The sequence below is a fragment of the Cebus imitator genome, unplaced genomic scaffold (genome assembly GCF_001604975.1).
Source record: "Cebus imitator isolate Cc_AM_T3 unplaced genomic scaffold, Cebus_imitator-1.0 Scaffold271, whole genome shotgun sequence".
NCBI classification, from domain to species: domain Eukaryota; kingdom Metazoa; phylum Chordata; class Mammalia; order Primates; family Cebidae; genus Cebus; species Cebus imitator.
The window spans coordinates 2,429,026-2,445,654 of NW_016107586.1; the positions used below are offsets into that span (position 1 = coordinate 2,429,026).

General features: G+C 39.0%; 1 protein-coding gene across 1 annotated transcript in view; it reads left to right on the top strand.

Annotated features, from left to right (window-relative positions):
- CFAP43 (cilia and flagella associated protein 43) overlaps positions 1-16,629 on the top strand; it is a 97,770-nt gene that overhangs the window by 34,659 nt on the left and 46,482 nt on the right. The window contains exons 11-19 of the mRNA XM_017500813.2: positions 1,689-1,837; positions 3,726-3,829; positions 7,255-7,395; positions 8,170-8,342; positions 9,531-9,680; positions 10,500-10,630; positions 12,818-12,965; positions 15,074-15,166; positions 15,910-15,987. Coding sequence (XP_017356302.2) covers positions 1,689-1,837; positions 3,726-3,829; positions 7,255-7,395; positions 8,170-8,342; positions 9,531-9,680; positions 10,500-10,630; positions 12,818-12,965; positions 15,074-15,166; positions 15,910-15,987 — 1,167 coding nt within the window. The remainder of the gene's footprint in view (positions 1-1,688; positions 1,838-3,725; positions 3,830-7,254; positions 7,396-8,169; positions 8,343-9,530; positions 9,681-10,499; positions 10,631-12,817; positions 12,966-15,073; positions 15,167-15,909; positions 15,988-16,629) is intronic.

Genomic DNA, 16,629 nt, shown 5'->3' on the forward strand with positions numbered 1-16,629 from the left:
GCAGGAGAATTGCCTGAACCCAGGAGGCGGAGGTTGCAGTGAGCCGAGATTGCGCCATTGCACTCCAGCCTGGGTAACAAGAGCGAAACTCCGACTCAAAAAAAAAAAGAAATAGTAAACTAGGAGAGATCTTACAAGTGCATTTAATCACATCTCCTTTCCCACATGAGAGACATACAAATGTTTAACAACCCACCCAGGGGCCCCATATTATCAGGATTTACCTTGTCCCTCTTGGGCAGGGAGGGATACAGGTACCATTATCCTACAGAGAATTGATCCAACTGGGTAGACAGACACAGTAATGCTGAAGCCAGGTCTCTCTGTGTCCGGGACTGTTTTGCCTTCCTTTAGACAGTAGTCCTGGAGGATCCCAGCCCAGCATCACAGTGGCAAGACACTTGGACACTAGCAGCCTCCTCTGATGACACCTGCAAAGGTACATAACACCCCTGTGGCCCTTGCTGTACATTTTCAGACTAGCACACTATTGCCCTGGAATGAAGGAGAATTGCAGCTGATTATTTTGGGAAACACACACACACACACACACACACACACACACACACACACATCCCATAAAGGTTTTCAATTTTTTTAAAAAAAGGCCACTCAACTGGGAGACTGTGCATTCTAATGAGGCAGGACACCTGAGTGCTTATCTGAAGTTTGTCATCACATATGGGATCTTTGGGCAAGCTGCTGTACTTCCTTGTCCTGCATTTTCTGTTTTGCCAAATGAGCTCTTATGTTCTTCACCTGAGTGCTCATCTGAAGTTTGTCACCAAATATGGGATCCTAGGGCAAGCTGCTGCACTTCCTTGCCTTGCGTTTTCTATTTTGCGAACTGATCTCTTACATTCTTTTTCAGTCCTAAGTTCCATGATTTTATTCAAAACAATCCACAAAGTGTTTATAGAGAAATAATACTGATTTCTCCAGTATTATGAAAGTCAGTTTATTCTCTTAGACATCATATTCTATATAAATCATTGTGAGATAAATGGGAATTGGTTATGTATTTCTTTAGTGACTAAATACATCTTGCAGTGATGTAGTCATTTTCTTAAGTCTTCCTTAGTTATACCAGAATCTCAGAATCCATAAAAATGTTTTAAAAAGCCAAGTGTGCTGATTTAAACTTGTAATCCCAGTGACTTGGCAGCTGAAGCAGGAGGATCACTTGAGCCCAGTAGTTCAAAACAGATCAAAGACCCCATCACTAATAAATAGACAGACGACAGATAGATAGATAGATAGATAGATAGATAGACAGACAGATAGATAGATAAAAATTTAAAAGTGTTTAAAAGATGCTAAGAATTTCTTTTACATTTCTTATTTTTCACTATTTTTGGTCTAATCGTTTCACAATCGCTTTGATAGAATATTGGCATAATCATTTCATCATCATTTAGGGATAAAAATGAAGCCATGATGTAAGTTTCAAGAAATCTCTCTATAATTTTTATCACTCTAATTTTAGGATAAAATAATAAGATGTACTGTACCTTCTTATACAGTTTATCAGCTCAGGAACGTTGAGGCTATAATTCGAAAGAACCCACCACACAACACCTGCCACTCTTCTCATCCTGCAGGCTTTTCAAATACATTGTATAATAGCATTCTTATGTGTAGGAGAGCAGGCACAATGGAGATATGCATCTGAGGTTTATTTTAAACAGGCAACGGTTCTGGCTTGCTGTCCGTCCTCCTTCTCTGCAGCCGTGGGCACTGAGAGTGGCTCTGTCTACTTCATCAGCGTCTACAATGAGGAAACCCCTCAGGTCATGCACAAGGCCTTTCTCTCGGAATCTTCCGTGCAGCATGTTGTGTAAGTACCTTCTACTTCCAGGAGCAGCTCTGTGTCACACCCATCTGTTGAAAATTCCAGTGAAGCCATAATTTCTTTTAATTTTAAGTTTTACATGTTTCATTTGTTTTGAATGCCAATACATTCAGTCAGTTCAACACTCAAAAGGTACACAGGGCTGTGTAGCAAAGTACCCCCCATACCCAGGTCTATCCTTGGAGGCAGCCTGGTACCAATTTCTCATGTCTCTCCTGAGATGTTTTATCCATGAACAAGCAAAAACTAATAAGCACTTCTTTATATTTGTATCAATAGCCATCAAATGTGTATAGTGTGCCAGGTACTTCTGCTATATTAACTCCATGAGGTAAACACTCTTCTTGTCTCTATTTGACAGACGAGGAAGATGAAGCACAGAGTTTAAATAACTTGCTCAATAGTACACAGATAGTGAATGGCAAATGTTGGGATTTGAACCCAGGTAGTTGGGCTCCAGAGTAACTGCCTTTGTTCTTAAAAGAAGAAAACTATGTACAATGCCTCATTTCTTTTTTCACTTAATGGTATATCTTGGAGAACGGTTTATATCCACACATAAAGACCATCCTTATTCTTTCTATAGCCACATAGTATTCCATTATATGAATATACTATCATTTTTTAAAAACAGCATATTGATGAATATTTAGAATATTTCAAAACTCTTGAGGCAATACTCTTAAGATGACAATATAGAGACATTAGATTTGGACTTGTAGTTGCGATCATTATTACCTTTTCTTTTTAATATATTATTAGGTATTAATAAGAATGGACATTTGTATTCTGCTTTACAGCTTGAGGTCACTGTAGCTTGTTGAATGTGATCCTCAAAATACCAGTCAGAAAGGTGTTATTCAGATCCCTATTAGACAAATTGGTGATTTCAGGGTAAGAGAGGTGAAGAAAAGCATTGCCCAAAATTACACATTACACAGCTAGCACACTGAGGAGTTGGCCCTGCCACCATGGACTGCCCAGCTCCACCATCCTAGCTCAGTGGGGAAGGATGGATAACCTCCCTCCATTTTCCCCCAGCCCTTCTACACCGTATTTTTTTGTGCCTTTCCTTTCTCACATCTCTTATTCTAATTTGTGTCTTCCCACTTTTTCTAACTTGATAAAGTTGTAGACATGTTTCACTACATTCTTCCTCCCACTGATAGGTACCAGACACAGGGTAATGAAATGTCATTCCCACCGCCAATTTGAGAATTGCTTATTTGTGCTTAAAACATCAAGAAAGCTCTACCGACATGTTTCATTCACTTATGATGAACCAACTGCCCATCTTTACTAAATCTTCTTGACTGTATTTATTAAAGTTATAATTTGGAAATAGCATTGGCCTAAAGTAGAATGATTATATTTATATATAATCACTCCATTTGTATAAGGTCAGAGAATGTTAAAAATCACAGACCAGCCCGGGCACGGTGGCTCAAGCCTGTAATCCCAGCACTTTGGGAGGCCGAGGCAGGTGGATCACGAGGTCAAGAGATCGAGACCATCCTGGTCAACATGGTAAAACCCCGTCTCTACTAAAAATACAAAAAAAACATTAGCTGGGCATGGTGGCGCGTGCCTGTAATCCCAGCTACTGAGGAGGTTGAGGCAGGAGAATTGCCTGAACCCAGGAGGCGGAGGTTGCGGTGNAGGAGGCGGAGGTTGCGGTGAGCCGAGATCGCGCCATTGCACTCCAGCCTGGGTAACAAGAGTGAAACTCCGTCTCAAAAAAAAAAAAAAAAAATCACAAACCATAAAAATGACTGGCTTTGAACATATCTCTGTGGTCATTCATATCTCTGTGGTTTTACCATCTAGCTGGTGAAACAATTGGTATCTGATCATCAGATTTCTTCTTTTCTAGTTATGATCAGCGAGGAATATTTCTGTTAGTTGGAACATCAGAAGGAAAAGTCTTTGTTATCAATGCCAAATCCTCAAGCTCATTTCAGATTATTGGATTCACAGGTACAACACAGAATGCTTATTAATTAAAAATATTGATTATTTTATTCCAAAGAATTGAAGGTTATGAAAATAGAATTATATTGAAACAATTATTTATGGCATATTTTCTGAAAGAGAAACAATTAAATAACTAAAGTTACCTAGGAGAATTCTCACATTATATTTTGATGTATTTGGAATATTAGAGTTATCTGCTTGGTACATAATTGATGCTAAATAAACTTTCTTGAATCAATTATTGAATAAATTAATGAAATGGCTGGGCATTTCTAATACTAATATACAAAGAAGTTGGGTTGATTTCTCTCAAATATTTTTAAATATTTTATTCTAAGAAAATTCTTTTCTCTCTAGCGTTACATAGTAACTATATATGTATATTCTCCACACATACACAATTAAAAAAAATTTTTTTTTGCTCCTCACACTTTACTAAGTCTCACCCCTAAATTTTTAAATTCATTCATTGGCTTATAAAAATTAGTGAGGGCCTACTAGGTGCAAAATGCCAAAACTAGGCCTTGTAGGGGGATGAAAATATTAAGGAGACAATTTAGTAGAAGAGGAAAAAGCAGAGTGGTGTGCAGGCTCAGATGCAGCAGCAATTAATTCTGCCACGTGTGAGGAGAGCAGTGGAGGTGAAGGTGGGCAGTAGTCAGGGGGCGCAGAGGATTGGAAGAGAGTTTTTTTAAGGGCTTAACGTAGTAGGTTTGAAGGATTTTCATAGGTGTAGGATAGGACATGTTAGTATTCCTACTCAAAGTAATAACCCAAACAAAGGTACTTGAAATGGTAAAAAGTCTGGTATAACAGGTAAATGGAAGAGTTTACTAGAAGATGACTATGGCAATGAAGTCTGGAAGAGGAAAGACCTTGAATATCTTTCCAAAGAGTCTGGAATTGTTCTGTGGTTAATGAGACATCATCAGTGGTTTCAAGATGGAGCTGGCATGATTTGACTTGGTTTTTAGGGACTGATTCTGACACCAGTGTGAAGGATGAGGTAGGCAAAAGAATAAAATTAAAAAGAGGAGATTGGAAGCTATAATACTAGCCACGGCAAGAGATAATAATAGTCATAATCATAATAACAGCCAACACTTATTGAGGAATGCCTTACTATGTGGTAGCCAGTATTCTAAGCCCTCGGCATGTCTCTACCCATTGAATGCTTAGACAACTTTCATGAAATTGATACTACTATTATCCCATCAAATGAGGCAATTGAAGCACAGCGAGGCTAAGTACTTGTTCAAGGTCATTCATCTAGTTAGTGACAGAGCCAAATTAAGGAAATCCAGTTTCAGGGTGTATGCACTTATCCACAATGCACAAACTTGTGCTGCAGTTATGGAAAGAGAAAAGAGGGCACAACTGTGAGTGATGGAATTGGTAGGACTTGGTATTTGATTACATGCGAAAGGAAGGGGTCCACAATGACTCCAAAATTTCTAGCCTGAATGGTAGAAGTTTGTGATGTCATTAGTTGAAGAAGAAAGTCATAGAGATTGAGGGATAGGTTGAGCTGACGGATTCTGTAAGTTTAAAGCCAATAAACTCTTCATTTGGGCATATTTCACATAAGTTTGGAAACAGGGATATGTAGTTCAAGGCTTAATAATAGAATTTTGATCTTGAAGTCATGGAAGCTGATGAGATGGCTAAACAGAGTAGAAGTATACCTAAATTCTTAATGGGGAAAAAGAGGTGATTAAATATGCAAATTTGATGGTACCGAGTATGGTAGGACCTGTGGCTGACCTCAGAGTGGACATATATTCCATTTCATTTCATTTATTTTATTTTATAGCTAGAGTCTTGCCCTGTCACTCAGGCTGGAGTTCAGTGGTGCAATCATAGCTCACTACAGCCTTGAACTTCTAGGCTCAGGCAATCCTCCCATTTCAGCCTCTTGAGTAGCTAGTACTACAGGCTTATGCCCCAAAGCCTGGCTTTTTTGATTTTTTTTTTAAATTTTCTAAGTAGAGAAAATGTCTCCCTATGTTGCTCAGGCTGTTCTTGATCTCTTGGAGTCAAGCAATCGTCCCACTTGAGCCTCCCAAAGTGTTGAGATTACAGATGTGAGCCGCTGTTCCTGGCCCCATTTTTTAATGTATCTGTTTGGCCAGAGGGTGGGATGGAAGAAGCTGGGACTACAATGCTGATTTACATTTTACGCTGAAGCTGTGGACAGAGGAAGATGAGGCAGTGAAGAAAACTGAGGCTGGGCCAGAGTAATAAGAGAACTGGGAGTCATCCTCTCCAGAAACAGTCTAAGGAAGGAAGGCAGATGTAGGTACAGGCTGACACAGAAGTGTGGGTAGGGTGAGGGCGGGATAGGCTCTCATATATTTGCCAATCACAGGCAATCCATGAGAGAGTTGTTTCTATAGAATGGAGAGACAAGGTTGGGGAGGGAATAGAGGTAAGAAAATCAAGTGAGTAAGTGCCAAACCTATTTTACGAAGTTTGCAGTGGAGAAAAAGAGAGTCAGATGGTAACTGTTGTGGGACAACAGAGTTGGAGGAAGGTTCTTATTTGAAGACAGCAGAGTCATGAGGGCTGAATAAAAGGAACCATAAGACACTCAAGAAGCTTAAAAAGAGGTAATTGGTAATGCATGGTCTAATAGGAGATTGGATGAATGGGCTCAAAATCACAGACAGAAAGGGATTACTTTTTGTTCCTACGTCAATGTCAGGAAATGAAGGGAGAAAATGGAAACGGAGAGAGGAAAATGTGAGTCTCAGGATAAGAAAGTTGAGGTTGAGTTTATGTAGATGTCCTTGTTCTTCCTTGTTAAGTAAGAGGGAAAGTCATCTGCTGACCACCTGGGGAAAGGCTGGTATCAGGGACTGAGAAAGTGGGCACCTGCAGCACAGTCCCATGAAGAGTGGAAGAGTGAATCTGGAACAAATCCAGGGTGGGCTCCAGCCCGGCACACCTTGCAGAGGCTAGATCAGCTGGATTTCTAATGGAGCAAACTCATAAAGTCACATTTCCACCACACCCACAGTCCTTGACCACAGATGCAAAGAAGACCAATGCCTGAGTTTACCCAATATTAAGAGTAGGTAACCTGGCTGGAGTGAACTTGTCGGGGACAGCACATGCAGGTGCTGGTTTGGGGGATGGAGGGTGGAGGTGGTACACTCTGGGGCCACCCTGGCTGGGAAAGAAACCCAGACAGGTTGGGCTGGTTTGCATCTGCTGGTCTTGACATCTAAGCAAGAGAATCCCTCATCCACTCATCAAAAATGTCCCTGTAACTTATGTTTAAACGTCACTTTAAATGTCGAGCAAATAATTTGGTTCTAAAGATTTTATGAAATCAAGTCCATAAGGTGATATCTTCATTGGAAAGGTAAACGAGTCTTTAAACTTATCCGTGACTGCTTGTGTTGTTGATTTCCATTTGCTTTCAGAGGTGGCCAAAGACATTGTACAGATATCCACAGTGTCTCTTTTAGAAACAGACATAGTGGAAGTGATGGTGCTTTCCTCACTTCTAGAAGCAGGAAGAAGCAGGTTGGAGATGTTCACACTGCCTATATTACTGTCACAAGGTAAAGAAAACACAAGCAACCAATTCTGTTCCTGAGCTCAGCTACATGATTGTTACTGTTTTTTGGGTTTGTTTTGTTTTTCTCTTGACATGTGAAGAGGTAAAATGGCTACCTTTTGTCCATCTTTACAAAGTAAAACCTACATGCTAAACAGTGTGAAGTGTGGACTTTCCTCTGGCCTTCGTGACTCATGAGTCTGCTTTATTACCAGAGGAAAAGAGATAGGATCAACTGACAGGTCAAATTGATTTGTTATTCTTGTGATATGTCTTGTTTTGCAGCTTTAAATAGACATGATTAAATTCAGATAGGTTACAGTGTAGTTCTCTTCACTGACAAAATTATAAAGGAAGTTTTCTGGATAAAAAGGTATGAGAAAATGGATACTCTTTCCTTGTTTTAATGGCAAATTTATCTGGTTAGCAGTTTTGCAAATGCATTATTATAGAACAGAAGAGAGTAGAAAATCTCAAAGTACTTTTTGTTTTAATAAGAATCTCTATAGTACTATGGGTTTCTTTTAATATGTCTCTAAGTTAATTGATTAAAAATTAATTAAGACATTAGAGAAATATTTTACCCACTATCAGTCATTTAATACTCAAGTATTTCTAGGGAGACAAGTTGTTTTTAAATCATTTTTATCACCTACTAGCTTCTGCAATATTAATTGAGCATTTAAATTTTCATTTTGCTTTTCATAATTGTTCATAATATTTTTTTTAAATTAATATATGGTACAAGTGATTTCTCTTCTTTTTCCAAATCTAATAGTTTCCACAACCTTTACTGATGAAAGAGGAAGGCTGAAAGATGCACTCATTCATAAGTACCTGTATGAGCTGGAGCACACTCTGTCCTCTGCAGTCTTCGACTTTCAAAGTAAACAAATATATGGCTTCTGTAGTCACGTGCCATACATCTGCAGCTACCTTCTCCCTAAAGAAGTATGTCAGCACTTAAGTGTGCTCCCGTTTATCTTAGCATTCAAGATGGACACATTGTGCTGATTAGATGTGATCCTCTTGACTACTTTAACCAAATAGTTCAGTTAACAAATGTCTTCATTATATTAATATAATTCCATTGAGTTAGATATATAATGTTATTTGTTAATCTATCATACAATGTATTTGAGCAACCTGATACTTGTGTCACATATATCATATTTGTCAGATAAATATGCATATGACGCAATATTAGTTTAGTGCCTTAAAAAACAACCTAGCATTAGAAAATCTATTCTATAGATGCCAAGGGCTACAAGGTAGATGATTTGATTTTCAGTGGAACTTTGCACCTAAGCTATAAACAAAATTGCAAAAAATAATTAAACTGTGTTTCTGGCACTTTTTTCATTCCGCTGTCTTTGGACTGCTCGTGCATTGTGTCACCTCCCGCTGCACATAATGGCCCAGTGTCTTCCTGCTTGCTGCCCCTTGGCCTGTCAGTTTCCCTTGATGTCTGTCTACCCACTCCGATAAGGTCTACCTTCCTTCCTCTAAATTCTTCAGTCAAAGCCCTTCTTTCACAGAGTAGCCAGGATTAGACATAGAAATTTAGAGAAGGAAGAAATGATTTGTGGCAAGAGAGATTCAAGAAAAGTTTCATGAAGGAAACAATATTTGATCTGGACTTTGAAAAATAAATCAGATTTAGACATGGAGAAATATTGCATACAGTCTTGGTGGGCAGCACTCATATGGGGAAGCAGGGCAGGACTAGTGGAAATGGAGTAGAGAAGGGCATTCCAGACAAAAGGAAGGACATGTGCAGAGGCTTGGAGGTGGGAATGCATGAAACACACGGGGAATATTGACTACATTATTTTGACTTAAGCATGAAGATATATGCAAATGATTAGTAAAAGTAAAGATTATCAGTATAGGCTGGGATTTTTAATGGCAAGTAAACAGATAAAGAAGACTTTCGTTAGTTGGCAGAAACAGACTTTTATTTGCAAAAATGGGATAACATGATGCAAATACAGGTGCCCACTTTATCACTTATCAGTTTATTTACAATGGCAATGTTTGCAGATTCGAATCTGACCATATAGGCATGTTCTTCTGTAAACCCACAGGTGCTACTCAACTGATCTTTTCTATAATGTGGTTATTTTCTTTGATTGACAGGAACATATTGATATCTACATTCTTAAACCATACCAAAAAGTGCAAAGCAGACAGTATGGACCTGGAATACTCTATTTGTCTTCACATGGATTGTTGCTCCTAACAATAGCTAAATGTGGAATTCTGTGTATCCGAGACGTTTATACTTTGGTAAGCTGTTTTCTTAAAAAAAATATTATGGGTGTATATATTGATCTCATATAGAGAAACATTTTATGTGTATATAAAAATTTGCTTATGTATGCATAAAAACTTTGAAAAGATATTGAAGGTACTAATTACATTGATTGCCACTGGAAATATTAGGTCATGGGAACAGAAAGGAGATTTCACAGAATACTCTTTTATAGTTTTTGAATTTTAAGCCATTTGAACATATTTCCTGTTTAAAAAGTTAAATGAGAAGAGGCACCATGGTTGAGAACCAGTATGACTCAGAAATCCCAGTTTTTGAATTGTTGCCCTATATACCAAATTGGTGATGCATTTTGTTTGAGTTCTAATCAAACTGGCTTAGTTAGCATCCTTCAGAGCATGTTATCTTCCATTCTTCACAGTGCCCATCACCCTCTCTCATTACACCCAGCCACTTCACACATAAATGGAACCTGCCTGAAGCCATCTGAATTCACAATCTCTGCTTGGTGAAGGCCCCTTCCCTCGCTTTATAGACTTCTGCAATCCATTCACTTCTCTGTATCTGATTTCCTATTATAAATTGATGATAATAATCCCTGTCCTTCCATACTATACAAAGATAGTGTAAGAACAAATTAGTATTGGTGAACGTGGTTTGAACTCGGGATTTTAAATGCTATGTATTGCCAATTGGCTACTTCCATACCTATTAAAATGCTGTTAGCAAATAGAAAATCACTTATCCACAAAAAAAGGCATATAACCCCATTAGAAAAGCCATATTGTAGAATCGCATTTGTAATTTTTCTGCTTTATTTCTAAACTATTGAGGAAACATTTGCTCGGTGTCGGAGTCATTCTCACCAGGGTCATGGGATTCAGTCAATGAGAATTTCGATGGATGGACAAAACATTCTGGTGAATGGGAGAGATGATGGCACCCTTGTCTACCTAAAGTGGAAGTACGTATTAGTATACAGCATGTAACCCCATGTTGTATAGTGTTTTAAAATAGAGATTTTATAATTATTTAAGTACAGCAAGGCCAACGTACCAGGAAACAACTGCCGGTGCAAAGAAACTTTGTTATACTCACAGATCCCGAGAGAAGAGGGCACTGCATGCTAGGGGACTACGTGGGGCAGCACGGGGTGGGTCAGGAGGCTGAGAGAGTAAGGAAAACATGGATGAGATCCTCCAGTATGGTTTCCACAGGGAGGATTGGGCAGGTTTAGGATTGGCTAATTTGAATAATATCGGTGGATTCTGAGGCATAGGTGCTGGCTGTAGTTGTCTCATACTTGGCCCTAGGGTGATTAGGGTGGGGAAATGGTGGCCCTGATTGTGAAAGCTCACTAGAGGAGGTGGTTGGGGGTGTGGCCTCTAGATTGGCTGGTTTGCATTTGAAAGGAGTGCTCCAGAGCAAATTGTTTACTATCTTTAAGGACTGGTTAGCCTCCAGAAGTCAGCAAGGCCTGAGATAGCAGGTCATCGAAATACACACACACACAAAAAAGACATAGTTAATATATATCTGAGAATGATCAGTCCTATCTCTCATAACATGAGAAATGAGGACAATTCTGAACCTCAAATAACTTTAAAATCTCCTGTTTATCCCAGACGTATATATGTATGTATACATACACAGACTTTCCTAATTAGATTTTGCTTAGATTATATCAAACAGTTTCAGTCCCCAAACAAGGAAGGGATCAGTTTTAGGGAGAGACTGTTAGCATCCTTTCTTTCAAGTTACAAGTACAAACTAAATTCCTAAATTCCTCCCAGGTTAGGAGGAATGAACAAGAACATCCAGCCTGTGAGACTAGAAATAAGATGGAGTCAGCCATGCTAGACTTCTTTCACTGTCATAATCTTTGCAAAGGCAGTTTCACTCATGCAATTCATTTTGGAAAAAATAGCTTTTCATGGTACCTCCTGTGATCAAAGCAGTAATAAAATATGGCCCTTCTCTGCAACATTGTGAAAATGTTAAATGTTGTGGAGATTTTGTATCATAAATGTTAAATGTTGTGGAGATTTTGGTAGCTACTTATTTCAAAGACTCATTTGAGGATTGCATCATTATTCCCATTTTACACATGGAATTCTGAATAGAATATTAACTTTTATCTTACGATATAAGTCTAGCATATTCTTTATAGCCAGCAAAGAAATACTGTCTTAGGCAACAACAAACAAGTGGTTGATCCTTATTTATGTAGCTCAGAAAGGACATTTTGATCTGGACTTCTGACTCAAAACAAAGCTGGGTTTGAAACAATGGTCTAGGACTTATCACTTTGTGACCTTGGCATATGACAACCCCTCTAAATTATCTATTACAATGTTACTCAAGGTGGGTGGTCTGTAGCATCTGTGAGCTTGTTAGAAATGCGTATTCTTGGATCCCATCTGGACTTTGAGTAAGAATGTCTGCAGGTGGGGCCCAGGAATCTGTTTTCAAACCCTCCCAGTGATGCTGATGCACCTGAAGTTTGCAATGCCCTGGCGAATTGAGTGGAAGTAATAATACCACTCTCAATGCAGGGTGGGATGATGAGGGCCACATGCGATCATGTGATTCTGTGTGTGAAACAGGACACTGCCTGGTGCATTCTGAGAGCTCAGTCAGTGCACTGGCTCTTCTTTGCAGTGGCCAAGGCTGGTACAGAGGGCATGTTGGGTAAGAGTATGAGGACAGTGTGAGGAGAAGGCATCCTAGAGAGGTCAAGAAGCTTGTCATGACCTGGAACCCATGAAAGGTTCTTCTCTAAGGAGCAGAGTCCTTTAGCCGTGCATGGTGGTGTACCCCTGTAGCTGCTTTGGAGGCTGAGGTGGGAGGATCACTTGAGCCCAGAGGTGGCAGTGAGTTGTGATCATGTCACTGTACGCCAGCCTAGGTGATAAAGCAAGACCCTTTCTCTTTAAAAGATAAAATTTAAAAAATAAATAAATATATTCTAAAAAAGAAGTAGGTACTGAAGAAGAAGTTTCCACAAGGCACTGTGGAGAATTGTTCACATATTTCCTTTGTTAGTTATCTAGAAACGGGAATGGTTAGTTACCTGAAAATGATACAGCTAAATGTGATTTTTAAAATTATGATTTTTAAAGCCTATTTGTTTTCTTTTTTATTAATATAGGCGGTTTGGAGGACACCTAGCCAATGACATTCTGGACTATTACCAGAAACTATTAATTTTCCTGAGCAGCACCATGGACAAGGAGAACGATTATTTAAGCAGAACACCAAAAGCTTCCATAGATTTGGCATCCAATTCTGAACACACGGTTGAGTTCCTATGTGGCTAGCCTGCTTGCTTACATTTCTTTCTTTGTAAATCAGATAGAAATTTTCAGTTTGTGGTTTTCTTTAAGCAAATGTTTAGTAATATTTCTCTTTATCCAGGTATCCCATGATTTTTAAAAAGAGAATAAGCTACCTCTGAGAGAAAATATTAAGCCTTTCTCAAAGCAATTGCAAATAGTGCATTTCAGATCTCATTTAAACCATGGTACAAGATCTGGCTTGCCTGGGAAAAAAAATCTTCCACCCACACTGGTGCTTGGTCAAAATGATCTCTCTATACTTTCGTATCACATATATTATTTAGGAAGTGTCTAGCTAGAGAACAGCATTCACTTATTCATTTAACAATATTTATAGAGTGCCTACAGAGTGCTAGGCTGTGGGGGACATAGCCATGAACAAGACAGAAAAATTTGTGCTTCCATGGAGTTTACATCCTAAGTGGGGGTTGGGGTGGGCAGGGAGAGACAGATCAGCAAGCAAATGTGGAAGAAACAGATAGTAACAAGTTCTACTCAGTGCATAAAAATAGGTTGATCTGATAGTGTTGGGATGTGTAGCCTCTCCAAGAAGACATTTAAGCTGAGATCTGAATTAAAAGAGAACAGCACCATGCAAAGGCAATGGGAAGGCAGCAAGAGTATTCAGGGCAGAGGGGGAAAGGGCTTGGCATGTGATATGTTAGGACCTAAAAAACGCCTGTGCAGTCGAAGTGAGCAAGGGAGAAAGTGGTGGGAGGTGAGGTCTTCAAAGTGGGAGGAGACCAGGTAACGAAGGGCTTTGTAAACTAGGTAAAGGGTTTGAATTTTACTTTACTTGTAATCAGAACTGAGTTCTGTTCTGAACAGAGGATTAACAAGGTATAACTGACATTATTGAAATGATTATTTGATGCTGTGAGGAGAATATTTCCTGTGGGGGATAAGAGGGATAAGAAGCAGGGACATTGCTCAGGAGGCTAAGGCAGAGAAGTTCAGGTAGCAGTGATGGAGGTAGAGAAGTCTTGTGCAAAGGAGAGAAGTGGTGGATTCCAGGTAGTTTTCAGAGGTAGGGTTGATAGAACTCACTGATGAATTGGACATAGAGAGAGAGGAAAAGAAAGGGCCCAAGATCTCCTAGATTGTTTTATGTGAACAATTATATAGAAGATGGTGTCATACATGGAGATGGGACAGACTGTGGAGGAAAGGGGTAGCTATGAAGAGAAAGAAGGGAATTTGAAATCAGTTTTACTCATGCTAAACTTGAGAAGCCTGTTAGCCATCCAAGAGGAGATGCCAGTTCAGCGGTTGGATGGATGAACCTTACGTTCTGGGAAGAGGTCGGGACTGAATATGTTTATATGAGTCAAGGGCATGTGGATGGGATTTAAAGCCATAACACTAGGTAAGGTCATCATGAAAGCATAAACGGCAAGAAGCAGAAGAGGACCAGGACAGAGCAACTTCTGAAGAGCCAGGAAAAGAGTTCAGAGATGCAGTGGAGCCTGAGGAGGAGCAGCCAGTGAGGTTACAGGAGAACCAGGAGAATGTGGCATCCCAAACTCTTTAAAGACATTCTGGTGCAAAGTGGAGCATAGAAATAGGGTGGTGGCCAAAGAGAAACGTGATAGTCAAGTAAGAGTAGTTTTCCTAAGACAGGAGATAGTAGAGCATGTTTGGATGCTGTTGGGAAAGATCCAATACAAGGGAGAAATTGATGATACAGAAGGAGATGGTATTGAAGAAAAAATTTTAAGTATTAAAACTTCAAAAAGAAGGAAAAAGATTCTAAGCACAGATAGTGGCACAGGCCTTGATGGGCAGGAGCATTTGGGTCACAGTAGCAAAGAAGGCAAAGAGTGGTGATGGTGTGACTGGTCTCATCATCTCTGCTTCCTCAGTGGAAGCTGTGGTTAATATAAAAGCAGACTGGTAGGACTTATGTGAATAAAATGTTACATCTTGAGGAGACAAAATGTTTGAGATTATTTTCAAAAATGCAACAAATCGAAAGGAATTCAAAGCCGTTACATGTGGTAGGGTGGGAGGGGACAAACTTGATGAATTTTGACTTTAAGACATTTCTGTCTTTTTCTAACATGAATCAGAAACGGAAGGCAAGCACTGACTCATCACAAGATGAATTAGTTTTAACTGATGTTAAGAAGGAAATTCCTTGGATACAACAAAAAAGCCAAGAGGTATTTGTGAAACATGGGGTGTGTTTGAAATAGTGCTCTGTAGATGCACCAAATAGATTAGCTTCCTGTGGAAACCTACTGGAAGTTAGAAGATGGAACAAGATACTACTTGGCAGAGCAGTACAGCATACAGGTGTAACTTTTCTGAAAGCAAGTAAACACCCTAAACACAGCCCAATCATTTAGATCAAGTCATATGAGCTTTAAGAACTATACGTAGGCTGACTTGCAACCCAATAATGGTGTCCAGGTAAACCACAGCAAAGGATGAACTGCCATACTCTACTGTGGAGTGAGTTTTAGGGCATGCTTGTCTTCCTCTGTCCTGTGGACCAGGAACAAGGGAAGGGACGCAGTGGCCATAGCTGTTCAGGAAGGTGACCGACAGTACAGCTTGTGTCTGGATTTAGCCTATTGATCTAGTCTCAAGTTCCCAATAAAAGTGCATACTGATTTTTCTTAGTCAACTATTCACTAATTTTTCACTACTTAATTATTTTCTTTCCGTTGGCCATATAATTGACATCAGTTTCATGTTGTTTTAATGTCACTTACCTGGTAGCAGTTAGATTTAAGCAAGGTATTGCAGTGGTATTACTTCATGTACACTTTTTATTTAGTCTTTACAAATTTTAGTTTCTGTTTCTAGAGAATTGCTATCTCTGTCTCTCTCTTTCTCTCTCTCTCTCTCTCTCTCTGTTGTTTCTCTTGCTTTGTTCAGTGATACGCTTGTTCTGTTTCAGGCCATCAAAAAAGAGGTTAATCTGTTTTCCAAGAAAAGGAAAGAGATAAAAAAAGGAATCAAAGCACTTTCCAAAACTGTAAGTGTTATAATTTCATATTCTAATACATTTGGCCCTTGTTCTAAAATTACTTTTTGAACTTAATTTTATTCTATGCTGAGGAACTGTACCTCCTTTTGTCTAGTTATAAGCTTAGTTTTCTGAGGTACTTTAACAAGATAGAAGTTTCACCAATTCACACTCCATATAAACAGTGGTTTTCCCTGTCTTCCCCCAAATTACCATCTTATTTGTTTTTATAATATATCAATGTTATGCATTTATATTTTTACAGATTAAATAATACTGAGTTGTGTAGTTAAAAATAATATTTTTAAAGCAACAATTGCCCTATTTCTCTTGACTGATTCCTGCACTCCTAAGGTAACTGTTTTCACTTCTTTCCACTTTTTCGTTTGGACTGTTTACCTCTGTCTGTCTAATTAGTCTTAATACTGCTGTTATTTCTTGATATTTCTGTTTTGTTGCTAACTATGGGCTTCCTGGTATGGAACATGAGTAGTTTTGTGTGTTACTTCTTCCCACACCCACTATAGCACACATGCTTGGTATACACACTGTGATATTTATATGAATATTCTTCAAAGCTGAGCTACATGGTATATTATGATTACATTTCTGCTTTTACAACTTGATTTTTCTTGGAATTAATAATTGCCT